Source organism: Parambassis ranga, chromosome 1 (genome assembly GCF_900634625.1).
Source record: "Parambassis ranga chromosome 1, fParRan2.1, whole genome shotgun sequence".
In the NCBI taxonomy this organism is placed as follows: Eukaryota; Metazoa; Chordata; class Actinopteri; family Ambassidae; genus Parambassis; species Parambassis ranga.
In genome coordinates this window covers 11,652,074-11,670,189 of record NC_041022.1, presented here as the reverse complement: position 1 = coordinate 11,670,189, position 18,116 = coordinate 11,652,074, and the positions used below count along the sequence as shown (strand labels likewise).

The following is an 18,116-nucleotide window of genomic DNA, read 5'->3' as shown; positions in this document are numbered from 1 at the left end:
TATTGTTTTTACCCACCACAGTGTGTTAATGCTTGTAAATGTTCTGTCTCTGCATAATCAGCGGGGTGAGACAGCTCTCCACATGGCGGCGCGAGCAGGTCAGATGGAAGTGGTTCGCTGTTTGCTGAGAAACGGAGCATTGGTGGATGCAATGGCCCGGGTGAGTCAGCAGTCAGTCATGACATAATGACTGTCTGTTATGTTTACATTAAATAAGTGCAGTTCATTCACCGTGATATACACATACTCATGGCTCATGTTGAACGGCTCAGCTCTCGCTCTAGTTTCAGGTACTCTATATCCTGCTTACACACTTTCACACCTGCCCCAAACAGGAGGATCAGACGCCGCTCCACATTGCATCCCGTCTGGGGAAAACAGACATTGTCCAGCTACTGCTACAGCACATGGCCCACCCAGACGCTTCCACGACCAACGGCTACACTCCTCTGCACATTTCAGCCAGAGAGGGCCAGGTAGAGACAGCTGCAGTGCTACTGGAGGCTGGAGCCTCACACTCGATGGCCACCAAGGTGCGTGGAGGATAGATTCTGATGCACACAGACAGATTTTCAATTTTAAAATGTATGATAATGTTAATGCTTCTCCCTTTAACCTCTACAGAAAGGATTCACTCCGTTACATGTAGCAGCAAAATATGGAAGTCTTGACGTAGCAAAACTTCTCCTTCAACGAAAAGCTCTTCTTGATGATGCTGGCAAGGTGAACCCAAAATATACATAAAGGCAAATCTAAAACCAGGCTGGGTTACTGAGTTTATTTCAGGGTGATAATATTCATTTTGAAATATAGGTTCTGCCATAACAGAAATATCATTAAACCAGAGGCTTCCTCTTGCAGAATGGCCTTACTCCACTTCATGTAGCAGCTCATTATGACAACCAAGAGGTGGCTCTGCTGCTGCTGGATAAAGGAGCATCGCCTCATGCTACTGCAAAGGTTAGACAAAAGACAAAAATATTTCACACACTCTCACACTGTTGTTTACATGTGACACATCAAGGCTCTGTAACCTGTCATCTCCATTATACTAACATGTTGGCAGCATTTGTGTAATTACTGTCACTGCCTGAAGAGGGAGACAAATGCTCTGCAACCTTTTTTCAATTATAGATTTTTTTTTATCACAATATTTAACTGCTAACTTTCTTTTGTGTCCAGAATGGCTACACTCCTCTCCACATCGCTGCCAAAAAGAACCAGACAAACATCGCTTTAGCTTTGCTGCAGTACGGAGCGGAGACCAATGTCCTGACCAAGCAGGGAGTGAGCCCTCTACACCTGGCAGCCCAGGAAGGACATGCTGAGATGGCCAGCCTGCTGCTGGGCAAAGGAGCTCATGTCAACACTGCCACCAAGGTCACACAGAAACACAGCTTTAATGCTGTTATTCATGTTAACTTCAAACCAGCTGCACTGACACTCTACAGATTAGCCATTCAATTTTAACTGCAACCACGTGCCGCCTGACTCTGTGCTTTGTTGTCTTACAGAGTGGACTCACTCCTCTGCATCTCGCAGCCCAAGAAGACAGGGTCAATGCAGCAGAAGTACTGGCCAAACATGATGCCAACCTGGACCAACAAACTAAAGTATAAACACGTGCACTCAGACCTGTACACACAAAACAAACCAATATATACTATATTACTCTACCTTACTTTGTTCACTGCTATAGTTTACCAGCTGGTTTTTGACTCTAATAATTTAGCAAATTCAGCATATCTGCCACCTACTGGCTTTTTGCAAGAATAACAATCACTGCATCATACATTTGTTGTCAATACATAGCACATTTCCCACACCAAGCAAGTTAGATAAATCACATTTTTAAATAAATGTTTTTTTCTTTCCTTTCCTTTTTACCACCGGATAGCTTGGATACACGCCTCTGATTGTGGCCTGTCACTATGGAAATCTAAAGATGGTAAACTTCCTGTTGCAGCAGGGTGCCAGCGTCAATGCCAAAACCAAGGTACAGTTAAAACTTGAAGCATAACACAAACTACATTCTATGTAAATTGCAAACACAGAGATAATATGTCACCCTTTATTTTATTTTTATTTTTACAGAACGGTTACACCCCGCTTCACCAGGCAGCGCAACAAGGCAACACACACATAATCAATGTTTTGCTTCAGCATGGGGCCAAGCCCAACACTACCACAATGGTGAGACAAAAGAGTGCCCTCTGTCTCTTCTTTATAATATCAAATATTTTGTGAATAAGCCAAATGTTATTCCTCTCTGTTTGTCAGAATGGAAACACTGCTCTGTCGATTGCCAAACGTCTGGGCTACATCTCTGTGGTGGACACATTGAAAGTCGTCACAGAGGAGGTCATCACTACCACAACGGTAATAAGTTTGTACTGGAACCTGTTTATTTTTTGATGAATTTCCCAGGAAAATCACTGAACTGACTACTCTTTTCATGACTGTGCATGTCATATACTAGATGGTTACAGAGAAACACAAGCTCAATGTTCCAGAGACCATGACGGAGATCCTTGACGTGTCTGACGAAGAAGGTAAAACTTGTTCTCTTTGTGTAAGAAGCAGGACACGTTACTCCAGCCTGTATAGATTTTGAAAAAAGTACGACTTCTTGTTTCTTTTGTGCAGTTGCCAATGTGTATAATAGGAGATGTAGTTTTTTAGCAGTAGCTCTTAAACCTGTATGTTTCATAGCGCTGAGGCTGGAAGAAGAGCCATTATCTGAGATGTCTGTGGAGGTGGAAGGTACTGCTAATCGCCCGCTCAGCCCTTCCAGCTTGGTGTGCAACAAGAAAAAGAAAATACAATCAATAGAGTTTTGTCTCCAGATATTTACTCTCAGCTTTTTTTTTACTGTTAGTTTTGTAAAACCTAAGTATTAACTGCTCTTAGGCTCAACAGGATTAATATGGCTGTGTGGTGTTGTGTTGTGTAGTTTACAGGATGTAATCAGACATCAGTGGAATGTGCATTAATGACACTAACAGGTGCAAAACTAACTGCACGAAGGTTTTGGAGGATGAAGTACTGTGGATATCTTCATGTTACAATGATAGTTGTTTCGTTTAAAACAAATTACTTGTATTTACTTTAATTTATTTTAATTTCCTGGCTTACAAAAATAAATGTGCCTCTTCTCAAACAAATCACTGGATCCCAAGACGTAAAACAGAAATGAAGTCTAAATGTGTTTCAAATGTTTCATTTTACTATAATAACCTCAATGTTATATCTGTTTCCCAGGAGAGGACACCATGACAGGCGATGGAGGAGAGTATCTGAGAGCAGAGGACCTCCGAGAGCTGGGAGATGACTCTCTGCCCGGACACTATCTGGACGGCTTCAGCTACATGAGCCACAACTTGGACAGGTCAAAAAAAACTTTTTTTTACTTCTAATTTAGCTTTAAAAATGGCAATACATGTTGATAGTGTTCATCTACTGATGGTGACCACCATCATCTAAATGCAAACATACAAACTGCATTCAAAATGACCTTGACTGTCCAACAGGCCCCAGCTGACTCCCATTCACCAAAGTTTCCATCAGAGAGAGGGAGTCCTTATTGAAGACATGCTTACAAGCCACCAGGTGAGGACAAAACATACTAAAAGGGAACATGCAACATTACCGAAGGTATCTTTAAACTTGCATGTTTGTTGGTTTGTAGGTGTCGGCACTGTCTAGAGAGCATGACAAGGACTCGTACCGTCTGAGCTGGGGAGCTGAACACCTTGATAATGTGGTGCTTTCCTCCACCCTTCTACACTCTGGGTATATATACACACACATGCGTACACACTCACGCTTATTGTTTCCTTGTGTGAAAAAATGAACACAATTCAAAGTACAAAGTTCACACACTTGTAGATTTAACAAGCACGTTTTCATTCAATTAGTGATGGTGTCTCACCTTCACGGAGACACATGAGGTCCTGTTCAGTAGTTCATCAACCTGAAAGGTAGTAGGGTGAACATTTGGGCCCTGTTTTTATGTGCAGAGCTGTATATTTTGCGTGTGTATATTATGCTACATTAGTCTGATATTTTACTATATTTGCAGCAGGTCAAAATGCTACCCGAAAGGTGTAATGGTTAATATCAATATATGGTTGATTAATATATCAATCTCTCTGTGCACAGTGTTTAGAAAGTCGTCACAGGCGTGTCTAAGCCAAGTTGAAGACACATTCTTCTTGCTTTGCACTGCCTCATTTCAGTGAACTTCCTGCCTGTTTCCCATCTGGCAGAGCTGGGAAAATAAAATGTCAGGATCAGGCACTGAATCAGTCTTGTAATGGTCATTGTACCAGTACAGGAACAGGCACTCCCAGGATAATCACGATATCATAAAATTGGCTTCCATCTTTCCTCCACTTTATAGTCACCTCCAAAATCACATATTATTTCTCCTGTCATTTTATTTTTGCTCCTTCATGTCTCTGCTTTCTACTCTCTCTCCATCTGTTTATTCTTGTGTCTGCTCAGATTTTCACACTTTTACTCATTCTATATGCTGTCTCTCTTTGTGTTTACTCTCTTGTTGCTTCTTTGTCCATTCTCTTAACTTGTCTGTTTGTCTCTGTTGTGTGTGTGTGTATGTATGTGGGTGTATTGTCGTCGCATTCTGCTTCTAGTCGTTCCTCTCCATGCCTAGACCATGACAACAGCAGGTGATACTTTTTATTTTAGCTACTCTCTCGTTCACCTTTGAGTGTATTTTTCCATTTTGTTCCTCTGCATGATTTCATAAAGCATGACTTTTCATTAGTACGTTTTTTTTTCTCAGCGACTTCATTTAGGAGTGTGACATTTACCAGACATACAATACTGAAAGTTGTTCTGAGCCTCCTGCATCTCCAACCACATTTATATCTGCATGGCCCGTTCCTGCCTCTCTGTGTCCTATTGTTCCCTCTGCTCCTGGAAGCAGACAGATACCATTGGAGTGCAACACCATTCCATGTATCAGTCACCTCCTGTGATGTTTAACGCAACATGTTTCATGTACAGAATATATGGGTGTTATCGTATTTGCCCAAAATCCTCAACCACTGTTTTCATCTATTTGCTTGGAAGTGGAATGAAAATGCCATTAAAACAAACCTCTATGTTAACAGCTCTACTTATGTCATAAAAGTTAACCCTCTGCTTGTTTGCTTTAGTTAACTTGCCTGCATGGAGATCAATAGGCATACGAATCACATGTATTTCTGTTGTTATCTTTAATAACCTTGGTATTCATTACTGGTGCCATTTCTTTAGCTTCCTGGTCAGCTTTATGGTAGATGCTAGAGGTGGAGCCATGCGTGGTTGCCGCCACAATGGCCTACGAATCATTGTGCCTCCAAGAAAATGTTCTGCACCTACGCGGGTGACATGCAGGCTTGTGAAAAGACACCGTTTGGCCTCGATGCCCCCAATGGTGGAGGGAGAAGGGCTGGCTGGTCGCCTAATAGAAGTGGGACCCACAGGAGCCCAGTTCTTGGGGTAAGTGTGTGTGTATGTGTGTGTGTGTGTAGAGAGATTGTGTGTGTACTGGCTTGTGTGGTGTGTTCATACTTTCTTCTTCACTCCTCCTCTGTGCTGCGTATGGATCAGTAAGCTCCACCTTCCTACAGCTCCGCCCCCTCTGAATGAGGGGGAGAGCCTGGTCAGTCGCATCCTGCAGCTGGGTCCTCCAGGAACCAAGTTCCTCGGGTAGGGCCATTGGAAGGGAGACACCCTGCTACCCTGAAATCCTGGTCACATGCCTACCTATACCTACCCACTGTGTTCAGCTTTGAATATACTTTTTGAGTTTTTAGTGATAATCTGTTCATCAGTTTTCTTCCCCTCATGGTGATTTGAAAGCCATATTTGAAGCCATCTGACCTGTTACTGAACTTTGTTGAGTTATTGCTGTTTCCCTCTATTTCCTAAACCCCACATTTCCATGTTCTTATTATGTTAATTCTCATTTTATTTTGCATGGAATGCTCAAATTTGAATCCTGTCCTGATTTCTTGTGTTTGCTTGTGAGGTCATATTAACACAAACGTGATTTTATTTTTAAGTTGTACCACAAATTTTGTCAATGACTTGTCCTTGTCCCCCATTTTAGGCCTGTGATTGTAGAGATTCCGCATTTTGCTGCTCTGCGCGGCACAGAAAGGGAGCTGGTGATCCTGAGGAGTGAAACAGGGGAGAACTGGAAGGAACACCATTGTGACTTCACTGAAGAGGAACTGAACCAGATACTAAACGGCATGGATGAAAGTAGGAGATCTCAACTGGATGCGATGCCAAACAATGACTTATGTATCAAAGTGCAGACAGGTTTATGCAATGTATTTGTTTTAAGAATGTAGCAGGACTCTTAATTTTTCCCTCTCAAAACGTTACAGAACTTGATTCCCCCGAGGAGCTTGAGAAGAAAAGAATATGCCGCATCATCACCAGAGACTTCCCGCAGTATTTTGCTGTGGTGTCAAGAATAAAGCAGGACAGTCATTTGATTGGTCCAGAAGGTGGTGTGCTCAGCAGCACTCTTGTACCCCAGGTCCAGGCAGTCTTCCCTGAAGGAGCCCTGACTAAGAAAATTCGAGTTGGCCTGCAGGTACTTGGGAGTGCATACCTTGTGGAGTAGATCATTTTATTTATAAAATATAAATTATAGCCAATAAAAATGACTGATATGATGGCATATTATGCTTTATACTAGGCTCAACCCATTGATGCCGAGCTGGTCAGAAAGATTCTTGGCAACAAGGCCACATTCAGCTCAATCGTCACATTGGAACCAAGAAGGAGGAAGTTCCACAAACCGATCACTATGACAATCCCTATTCCCAAGAGCTCCAACAGTAACGGGCCAAATGCAGTGTTCAGTGGGGAGACGCCCACTCTACGTTTGCTCTGCAGTATTACAGGTTTGAACTTTCCTTCAAAAAAGGTTACACGGTCTAATGGGTGTGACACATCATGGATCTATGTTGCAGGTGGAACCACTCCTGCCCAATGGGAGGACATCACAGGCTCCACACCTCTCACCTTTGTTAACCAATGTGTTTCCTTCACCACCAATGTGTCAGCACGGTAAATGTTCCATTTGTCTGTCAATATGGGATCAGGTGTCTCAAAAATGTTCACACATGTGGTCATGGCCTGTCTCACTACTCTGTCAATTATATTTACAGTTTTTGGCTGATAGACTGCAGACAGATCCAGGAGTCCGTCAGTTTTGGCTCGCAACTGTACAGAGAAATCATCTGTGTCCCATACATGGCTAAGTTTGTCATTTTTGCTAAGACGCTAGACCCTATTGAGGCTCGCCTGCGATGTTTCTGTATGACAGATGACAAGATGGACAAAACCTTAGAGCAGCAGGAAAACTTCACTGAAGTCGCACGCAGCCGAGATGTTGAGGTTTGTAACGCGATGAGGGAGAATTAATAAGAAGTGATGCAAGTAATCTGCACATAGCCACAATAATAGACACAAAGTATGAGGAACGTGGAATGGAAAATTATTTTAAAATTCAAGCTAAAGGTTGTAAAGAGGCATATCCTTGAAAATCTGAAAATAGTTTCAGCCATTAAAACTGTCAAATCCACACACAGGTGCTGGAGGGAAAACCCATATTTGCAGATTGCTTTGGAAACCTGGTGCCTCTTACCAAGAGTGGACAGCACCATGTGTTCAGTTTCTTTGCCTTCAAAGAGAACAGACTGGCCCTCTTTGTTAAAGTAAGGCTTCATGACAAATAGACATTTTCACCTTTCATACAGAAATCTAAAACTCTGTCACACATTTTGTGTTTGTTGAATGAACAGATCAGAGACACGGCACAGGAGCCGTGTGGTCGCTTGTCCTTCACTAAGGAACCACGGACGTACCGCAGTCTTAACCACAACGCGATCTGCAACCTTAACATCACGCTCCCAACATACTCAAAGGTCAGTTTTAATATTTTGTCTTTTGACTAGTGTAGGAGTTTTTGTTATTACAGTGACTGCAGTGCTGTTATTTTGTTATATTGTTCTCTTTTAGGAGTCAGACTCAGAACAAGATGCAGATGATGAGGTAAATGACATGTACTTATGACAAGAAAGAATGATTTTAAAATAAGATTCTACCTAACTATGATTTGTTAATCTCTTTGCAGAGTGAGAAGAGTGACAAGAAGTGTGAGTTTTGTAATATTTATATCTTTATCATAGTGTAGCAGAGTCTAAGCAGATGAATCACCACAGTGGTCATAAAGGTTGTCAAAATTTATAACAGAAATATGACATCCATTATGTGCTAAAAGGTGCACTGATTCATGTTACGTTCCATTTAGATCAATCCTGCTCTCTGATTTTGCTACTTGCTGCTGTACTAACACTGTGTATTAGTTCTGTACCTGTTTTGGCAGCTATGCTATGGCTGATGTATTCTTCACTCTAAACGCCTCCCTTGCATTAGCATTTTCATTTTTTGTAGTTGCTATATCCTTTTGCTTCTTTAATTTCTCACAAATAATGGTCAAAATAATCATTTTTTAAACTTTTGAATCATTTTAATTTACAATTAATTAATACTTGAAGGTCATCCTAAATTAAATAAATATGTTTTGTTACAGGAATATGAAAAAAAGTGTTTATTTTGACGAGTTCTTATGTGGCATTCCTATAACAGAATCACTTCTGGCATGTTTAAAAAAAACTTTCTGTTATCATTCTTTTATATGATTTTTTTTACACTGCTATCACTTTAATAGACCTTGGTTCGATTACATCCTTTCCTTTTTACATAATCACTTGCCTATGTTATTTTTAATTCATTCATTCAGTGATTCACATCACTATAATTTTACATTATTTTACATGACAGAAATTAGTTTACAAATTTAAATATTAGTATACTATATAACCCACTGACCTGCAAAAATATTAATTTTCAATTTTACAATATCACAGGTAAGGAAGTACTTTACATTTAAACATATTTTAATTATTATAAAACTCCAAAACTGTGATGCTATTATTTTCATTATTACAATTAACTTCTTTTAAGTTTATGCTTTAAAACTTTAATTTTTTAGGTAGACATGACTCTATAACAGCAACAATCTTGAGAAGTTTTGTTTGTCTTTGTGTCCCTTTGTTCCATTATGTAAGTATCTCTGTTTAATTCAGTTTTTTTTGTTTTATGTATTATTCTTGATTATTGAAGACAAGATTATTCTTGTCCCCATTATGCCCATTTTGTTACTCCTGGCTTTGCTTATGCTGCTCTACTACCCTTCAAACTTTTCTGGACCTCTTTGCCATCTTGTTTTGAGACTCCCTTTTTCTCTGCCCTGTCACGCTTCTTCTTCTGACTCTTACTGAAATGAAGACGGATTTTTCATGGCATTGTCTTGATGACAGTTTTCTGGTGTCTCTCTTTCCCACTTCATTTGTCCCTTATGTCCTTTACCTTTTTGGTTATAAAACCTTTTTCACTGAAGATGATGAATCAGAATCAACTGAGACATTCTCTCTGAGAGCTAACCAACCTCTTGACCCTGCAACCCTTGCGAGCCCGGACCTTCTGTCAGACATGTCAGATATCAAAGTGTCTGCAGTATGTACTCTAGAGATGTATGAGGAGAGAGCCGGAGTTAGGCACTGGGATGAAAAAGAATCATTGGCCACTGTGGAACAATTTAAAGATGAGCTAGAAGGGGTTGGAGAAATTCAAAAAAATTCAAAAAAAGAGAAATGTGCCTATGAGGTGAAGCCTGTGGAAGAACAGATCCTACATGAGATTTGCATTGAGTCAGGTAATTTAAACAGAATTGACAAAGAGGTCAGAGACATGACAGGCATGGTCTCATATCTCTGCATGGACGTGGACAGTTATCTGGAACAGAGACCTGTTGTGACATTTAGTTCTCAGGAAGATCTTGCCCAAGAAAGTGTTGAACAGGCTGCTGTAAAGCATGATGGCAAACGGCGTCCCCCAGATATCAAGAAACCGATTAGGAAGAAACTCAGAGACAGACAGCGTTCTGGATGCAGCAGCTCTGAAGGAGAGCTGGAAAGGATGAGCTCTGAGGAGTCTTTAGATGGTGATGTTGTTCTTAAGGAGGATTCCCTTGCACCTACTTCAGCTACAAATCCTCCAGCTTCTCCTCTAGTGGTTGAAACACCAATAGGATCTATAAAGGACAGAGTCAAGGCTTTACAGAACAAAACTGAGGAGGAGGAGATGCAAAGAAACATTCAGTGGTCTACATTGGAAGCAAAATCTTCTGTCACTACAAGGAAAACAGAGACGGTCATGCCTGAACTTCCCACAGTACCCAAATCTCCCAGATCTCAAACAGAAAGATTAGAGGAGACCATGTCTGTGAAGGAAATGATGAAAGCATTCCAGACTGGCAAGGATCCTTCAAAAACTAAATCTGGACTTTTTGAACATAAAGCAGTGACTTCTTTTGGTTCAATGCTGATATCTGAATCAGCAGATGTAGAAATACAAAACATGGAAAAAAGTTCAACAGAGGAGCCAAAATCATCAATCCAAACGATTTTCCTGCAACAAAGTGGTGTGGAGGAAGGGGAACAACTGGATATAAAGAATGAACCAATAACTTCAAGTAATGATAACTATGAAGAATCACTGTTATTATCAGGTAGTGCTTACACTGGAAAGACAGTTACATTTGCTGATACAGTTCAGTATGACACTGGAAGTGTTAGTCCGCAGAAAGAGTTGGCAGAGAATGAGGCGGTGTCTGTAAGGGAGCTGATGAAAGCATTCCAAACTGGACAGGATGACCCCAGAAATAAAGCAGGACATCCTGAGCACAAAGCCAGTAGTTCATCACTGGCACCTGATGATTCCAAAGAGATGCAAACAACAGAACAAACTCCCACACAGAAACAAACAGCAAGTGGAATCGAAGATAACTCTGAAGAATCACAGTTATTCTTAGATGAGCTCCATTTGGGAAAGACAGTAAGATTTGCTGATACAGTTGAATGTGATGTTGGGAGTGTTAGCCCAGAAAGAGAGGTATCTGGGAAGGAGGTTCTGTCTGTGAAGGAATTGATGAAAACATTCCAAACTGGACAGGATTACCCAGAAACTAAATCTGCTGACCATAAAGCAATGGCTTCTAGTTTTTCAACATTGATATCTGAATGTGATTCTTTTGAAGACATACAGAAAACAGATCAAAGTCGTAGTCAGGGAATGAAAACACAAATCCATGCTCAAAGCCCCACAAGTTCAAATCAGGAGAGTGATGAGTCGGTGTGCTTTATCAGAATTGACTCAGTGTCAGATAGTGCTGATGGAAGGACGGAAAGGTTTGCTGATACACTTCAGCATGATGAAGGAAAAGAAAAGGGGACCATATCTGTGAAGGAGCTGATGAAAACTTTCCAGACTGGACAGTTGGACACAGCTGGACCATTTGAATCAGAATCTTCTAAAGAGATTCAGAGGACTGAACACAGTACACCACAGGATTCAAAATACCAAACTGAAGTACAACAAATCTTATTTTCCGAACCAAAAGATACCAACTTAGATGGAACATTGAATGTAGAAGGTCAGGGTCTGAGTCTAAAGGAAGAAGACATTTCAGACAATGTTTATTTTGGAGAAATAATTACTAATGCAAGGGTTAGTCCTCGGAGAGAGGAACCATCAGAGAAGAGCTTAGGCAAGATACACTTAGAACAACCTGTAATAACCACTACTGGTAGCTTGTTTGAAGATGCACAGATCAGTCCTGACCGCAGACCTTCTGAAGACTTCAGTGCTGATATAAAGGCAGAGCTGGAAGAAAGCCCTGAGTACCAGCTGTTTAAGCAAACAGCAACAGCTAGAAGTGTCCAGTATGAAGCACCTGAGGAGGTGACCCTGACTGATGACTCTGATTCAAATCCAGCATATATCTGCAGTCCCTATTTCAAAACCTATGCTGGTGAAGACAGCAGCCCTGAGAGTCCTAAGCATGAAGGTATGGCTGAATCTTTAGAGTCTAGTGTTCATATTAGGACAACTCATTCCAGTTCAGAGGAGAGAGAGATTGATGAAGGACTTACAGTGACCCAGGTAAAAATCACTGTGGAGGAGCCACCTTTCCAACAAATTCATATTAAGAAAACATCTAGCGCAGCATCCCCTATGGAAAAAGACATGTCAGGGATGTTGTTCTACATGAGCAGAGATTTGGATCAGTCTCTACAGGCTAGGCCTGTAATAAGGCAGCCTTCAGAGCAGGACATTATTCAAGAGAGGTTTGAACAGATTATTTTAACCAAAGACACAGATGGAGTTCTCACAGATGACAATAAAGGCACAATAATGGAAAGAACATCACAAGAAATTGGTTACACAACTATAGATGCACATGCTCTCATAAGGGGAGATAAAAAGGTAGAGAGAGTAACAGCGAAAGCCACAGAAACTCCCTTCCAAGAAGTTCACATTGAGAGAACGGTACATTATCAACAGTCTACAGCTGAGAAAGACATGTCAGGCATGTTGTCACTTCTCAGTAGTGACTTAGAACAACATCTCAAAGAAAAGCCTGTGGCAAAACAAGAACACAAGGAGGTCGATATTGTTTATGAGAGCTGCAAACAAGTCATGCTGAAAAGGGATACTTTAGAAGAGAGGACTGGGGAGGAGGCAAATGACGACCAGCAGACTGATGTAACTGAAGTCAAAGAACCATCACCAAGTTTGGTACTGGAGACTCCCTTCCAAGAAGTTCACATTGTGAGAAAAGCGCGCCATCAACTGTCTGCAGCTGAGAAAGACATGTCAGGCATGTTGTCACTTCTCAGTAGTGACTTAGAACGACATCTCAAAGAAAAGCCTGTAACAAAACAAGACCATGACAAGATCCATGTGGTCCATGAGAGCTGTGAACAAATCACTCTAACAAGGGATGATTTGGAGGATAAGACTGAGGAAGAAGCAAACTCTGACCTGCAGATTGATGCTCATGAAGTCAAAGAACCCTCACCAAGTTTGGTACTGGAAACTCCCTTCCAAGAAGTTCACATTGAGAGAACGGGGCACTATCCACAGTCTACACCTGAGAAAGACATGTCAGGCATGTTGTCACTTCTCAGTAGTGACTTAGAACAACATCTCAAAGAAAGGCCTGTGGCAAAACAAGAACAACAGGAGGTCAATGTTGTCCATGAGAGCTGTGAACAAATCATACTGACAAGGGATGATTTGGAGGATAAGACTGAGCAGGAAGCAAATAACGACATGCAAATTGATGTAGCTGAAGTAAAGGAACCATCACCAAGTTTGGTACTGGAGACTCCCTTCCAAGAAGTTTGCATTGAAAGAAATGCACAGTGTGAACAGCCTACAACTGAGAAGGATATGTCAGGCATGTTGTCACTTCTCAGTAGTGATTTAGAACAATATCTCAAAAAAAAGCCTGTAACAAAACAAGACCATTTACACAATGATATTGTCCATGAGAGCTGTGAGCAAATCATACTGGCAAGGGATGATTTAGTGGATAAGACTGAGGAGGAAGCAAATGATAGGCTGCAGACTGATGTACATGAAGTCAAAGAACCATCACCAAGTATGGTACTGGAGACTCCCTTCCAAGAAGTTCACATTGAGAGAAAAGTGCACCATCAACTGTCTACAGCTGGGAAAGTCATGTCAGGCATGTTGTCACTTCTCAGTAGTGACTTAGAACAACATCTCAAAGAAAAGCCTGTAACAGAACAAGACCATAAGGAGGTCGATATTGTCCACGAGAGCTGTGAACAAATCATACTAACAAGGGATGATTTGGAAGATAAGACAGGGGAGGGAGAAAACTCTGACCTGCAGATTGATGTACATGAAATCAAAGAACCATCTCCAAGTTTGGTACTGGAGACTCCCTTCCAAGAAGTTCACATCGAGAGAAAGGTGAACGATCAACAGTCTATGGCTGAGAAAGACATGTCAGGCATGTTGTCACTTCTAAGCAGTGAATTAGAACAACATCTCAAAGAAAAGCCTGTAACAGAACAAGACCATAAGGAGGTAGATGTTGTATATGAGAGCTGTGAACAAATCATACTGACAAGGGACGATTTAGAGGACAAGACTGGAGAAAAGGCAAATAACGACCTGCAAACTGATATAGCTGAAGTAAAAGAGAGTTTGGTACTGGAGACTCCCTTCCAAGAAGCTCACATAGAGAGAAAGGGACACCATGAACAGACCACAACTGAAAAAGATATGTCAGGCATGTTGTCACTTCTCAGTAGTGCCTTAGATCAGTGTACGAAGGAAAAGCCTGTAGCTTTAGAATGGCACCAAGAAGAGGAGGTAGTCAATGAGAGCTACAAACAGGTTATATTGAGAAAAGGCTCTAAAAGTGAAGCATTCTTGCCTGAGGGTGAGGCCAAAACCTCAACAAGTTCAGCTCCTTTAATTAACACTACTCAAAAGACAGCAGGCATAGAGAAGTCAAATGCCATTATGGATGACTGTACAATTGATCATCAAAATGTCAGTACAGATTCCTCTGATTCAGTTCTCAAATCAAAAGATTTTTTGCAACTACCAGGTTGTCATAACACACCACAACGGCCAGCTGAGTTAGAGAACCTAAACACTGTGGTGTATGATGATCCAGCTACAGAACCATGTCATCGGGATTCGTTAGAGGCGAGTCCTCTTTTAGAGGATCAATCTTCAAGAAAATCTCCTGATTCAATTGATCCAAGCCCTAACAAAGAATCTCCCTGTCCAGACTCTCTTGAGGATAGTCCTACTAAGGACACAGATCTTAAGATGCCAGTTAAACCAGCTGTGTATGAGGACTATGTTTCCCAGCTCAAAGCATGTATAGTTGATGACAAAAATATTTACACGGATGAATATGAGCATGAAGAGCAAGAAAACTATGTTGAGATCATCCAAAATGACAGTGAAATAAAGATTGAGCAGGACTCTGCAGAGAAAGAAACTGATGATGGGTCCTCTAACATTAAAAGTTGTGAAAATCTTCACATGCTCATGAGGCAAGATTCTCTTGATGTAGACAACAGTGAGGATGATACCACCAATAAACAATTGACTCCAGAAGAAGAGATGTTTAAAATGGCTGCAAAGATCAAAACATTTGAGGAGATGGAACAGGAGTCTAAAATGAAGACAGACAAATCTTTTGAGGCGACTGAACTGTCAGAGACAAGTGATCACAAAGATTCAAAATATGGCCCAGTTATACAGTCTTCCTCACAAGACACAAAACAGAGACAATCTGAGGATTGTGTGGCAGAAACAGTCAGTGAGGTAGCTGATACTGATTTAAACATTAAGGAGAAGGCAGAACTTAAAACAGTTGCAACTCACAGAGTGGAACCTGATCAAGAAGGTGAGGACTCTGCACCATTGCCAACAGACAGAGAAGCACAAATATATGAAGATAAAGGCACTGCAGAAGGTGAGCCATTTTCACTCATGGATGAACAGTTCTCTGAGGACCAGGATGAGGCAGAGGAACATATGAGTCTTCGTCTTGCAGAGGACAGACAAACATCTGCTAAAAGAACTGTCCAAACACTCTGTGATGAGAGGTCTCCTGATCCATTCCATTTTCAAGAGGGGAAGCTATTTGAAATGACCAGAGGTGGAGCTATTGACATGACAAGAAGAAGCTTTGATGAAGAAGGGGATGCATATGGATTTTTTCATATTGGGGAACATCCAGTTGATGAAGTAGTACCAGAAGAGACTCAGGAAGCTCAAACAAAATCTTTAATTTCAGAGAGCCATGATTACACCTCACATACCACCACTCAGGAAATCCCGGATTCATATCCGAAAGATTTTAGTAGTAAAGGTTCTAGCCCCACACCCAGAACTCTTCAACCATTTACTGAAGCGGACCGTGACAGCTCCACAGAGGTTCACCTAGGTTCCCCCACTGTTTTGGAACAACTAACAAAGATCCAAACTGATGATGGAGGCCTTAAAAGTCTTGGTCTAGATTATCTAGACTCTACCATAGCTGATCTTCAAATAGACAAATCTACTGTGGATCAGTCAATGTATTTAGAGCAAAGTTATGGTTTCTCAGATTCATCCCCTGATGATGATGAGGATGATGAGGCAGAGGAAGATGAAGAAGACCAATGCTCAGTAATAGAGATGAAAATTTCAGCAGCACAGTCTGGCATCCCAGCAGCACCAACTTTCGCAACCAAACCAGCCCCCACAAATAAAGAGGCTAGCCAGATGTCTGATCAGGTTCAAAGACAAACTGAAAAAAGCTCAACATCAGATCGTAGAACCAGATCTGAAACAACTCTAACAACTAAAGCCTCTCAAAAAGACAGTCGGAGTTATTCTGACAGTGGCCAACCTGCTAATAAATCCAACCTGTCCCAGATGGTTTTAACACTCTCAGGCTCTCCCTCAAGGAACGACCCCCATCTCTTCAAAACTACTGAAACTTCTGTTAGGTCTTCTTTGGATGCTGATGATATAAGCAGCTCTAGTAACAGGAGTCCAGATTCTGTCATATTTAGATATGAAAATCTAGCCTCACACAGTTCAGATTCTGATAGCAATCTGATGCCAGTTGTGCATCCATCTCGTGGGTCAGAGGATGTATTTGAATCCAGGCCAGCCTGGGATGACACGGTGGAAACTCAGATGCAGAGAATCACAGATGACCAGACTCCAGAATGTACAGCAGGTATGGCCAGACCTACAATGGGCTTTTCCATTCTTAGCTCTTCTCCTAAGCAGCAAGAAACTTTCTTCTTCTGTAGAACAATATTCCTATTGTCCATTTTGTTTTTATATGTTGTTTGTTTTGTCTCATCTTGCACTGTTTTCCTGTCTAAATTTGAGGGTGTGTGTGTGTGTCACGTTTTGCATGTTTGTTAGTCTTTCATCTGTGTTTGCCTATATGCAGTCTCAAGATTGAATGGCCACGTTGGTTAAAGATCTCTGTAAATTGGAAAAATCTGCAGATCCAGACTTCAGCTCTCAGTGCCACTAATATTACGGCTTTACTAACTTTCACATTGGCCAATCAGCACATCCATGCTATTGATTACCCTACACATGATTAATAATCATGATGTGCCAATTGTGACCAAACACTCATTTTCCATGAGCCTCTGAAATCCATGTTATCATCCATATCAAACAGATCCACTTTCAGTTTTCAGCCAATAGCATAGAGCCCTCAGAAAATAACATTTCTGCTATTTTACATGATAGGTACATGTCATATAAAACATTTTACTACATGATGGTATTTTACACTTTGCACATTTGACCATGTAGTAAAATGTAATATTTGGGTTTTAGTTGACTGGCAGGATGATGCCGACAGGAAAGAGGAAACATTAGCTATCATTGCAGATCTTCTTGGCTTCAGCTGGACTGGTAAGTTTTCAAATAATACAATCATTTTTGTAATTCAGTTAATAGCAAATATGTATGGCATGTTTTCAAACATTTGAAATCATGTATATTTGCTGCTCTAGTTGAAAAACACAACATGCTGCCTAGGTTAAGTATGTTTTTTTAAATCACTTGCTTTGTAATCATTCACCTCAGAACTGGCAAGAGAACTGGAGTTCAGTGAGGATGATATTCAGATAGTCAGAACGGAGAATCCCAATTCCCTCCAAGAGCAGAGCCATGCTTTGCTGCAGCGCTGGGTTGAACGGGAAGGCAAACACGCCACAGGTACATGATATGTCAAATTTTAAGTCAAGGACTTAAAATTCATTAATATATTTGAAGATAGTGAATTCAGAATATGCTTTTATATAAACATGCATATTTTATTGTATTTATATTATATAATCATACTACAGACCAAAGGCTAATATAATTATTTCAATTTTACATTTATGTTAAATAGCTGTTTCCTCTTCCTATTAATGATTGGTAACTTTTTCCACAGAGGACTGCCTGATAAAGAGACTAACCAAGATCAACCGTATGGACATTGTCCATCTTATTGAAACCCAGATGAACAAGTCAGTTCAAGAGCAAACCTCTAGGACTTATGCAGAGATAGAGAAAACACTGGATCACAGTGAAGGTAATAGACTAAACACTCTGGAATA

General features: G+C 40.9%; 1 protein-coding gene across 8 annotated transcripts in view; it reads left to right on the top strand.

The window, feature by feature from the left end:
* ank2a (ankyrin 2a, neuronal) overlaps positions 1-18,116 on the top strand; it is a 63,216-nt gene that overhangs the window by 21,659 nt on the left and 23,441 nt on the right. For 6 of the 8 annotated variants that reach the window (XM_028431581.1, XM_028431415.1, XM_028431331.1 and 3 more), the window contains 28 exons: positions 62-160; positions 336-533; positions 625-723; positions 862-960; positions 1,183-1,380; positions 1,515-1,613; positions 1,898-1,996; positions 2,095-2,193; positions 2,281-2,379; positions 2,480-2,552; positions 2,713-2,763; positions 3,262-3,388; positions 3,531-3,609; positions 3,689-3,792; positions 4,656-4,691; positions 5,284-5,508; positions 6,122-6,276; positions 6,405-6,616; positions 6,722-6,929; positions 6,999-7,095; positions 7,197-7,425; positions 7,620-7,745; positions 7,833-7,955; positions 8,050-8,082; positions 8,165-8,186; positions 17,347-17,424; positions 17,599-17,730; positions 17,951-18,091. In XM_028431581.1, the coding sequence (XP_028287382.1) occupies positions 62-160; positions 336-533; positions 625-723; positions 862-960; positions 1,183-1,380; positions 1,515-1,613; positions 1,898-1,996; positions 2,095-2,193; positions 2,281-2,379; positions 2,480-2,552; positions 2,713-2,763; positions 3,262-3,388; positions 3,531-3,609; positions 3,689-3,792; positions 4,656-4,691; positions 5,284-5,508; positions 6,122-6,276; positions 6,405-6,616; positions 6,722-6,929; positions 6,999-7,095; positions 7,197-7,425; positions 7,620-7,745; positions 7,833-7,955; positions 8,050-8,082; positions 8,165-8,186; positions 17,347-17,424; positions 17,599-17,730; positions 17,951-18,091 (3,340 nt within the window). The remainder of the gene's footprint in view (positions 1-61; positions 161-335; positions 534-624; positions 724-861; positions 961-1,182; positions 1,381-1,514; positions 1,614-1,897; positions 1,997-2,094; positions 2,194-2,280; positions 2,380-2,479; positions 2,553-2,712; positions 2,764-3,261; positions 3,389-3,530; positions 3,610-3,688; positions 3,793-4,655; positions 4,692-5,283; positions 5,509-6,121; positions 6,277-6,404; positions 6,617-6,721; positions 6,930-6,998; positions 7,096-7,196; positions 7,426-7,619; positions 7,746-7,832; positions 7,956-8,049; positions 8,083-8,164; positions 8,187-17,346; positions 17,425-17,598; positions 17,731-17,950; positions 18,092-18,116) is intronic. The other 2 variants (XM_028431816.1, XM_028431501.1) reach the window with 2 other exon arrangements.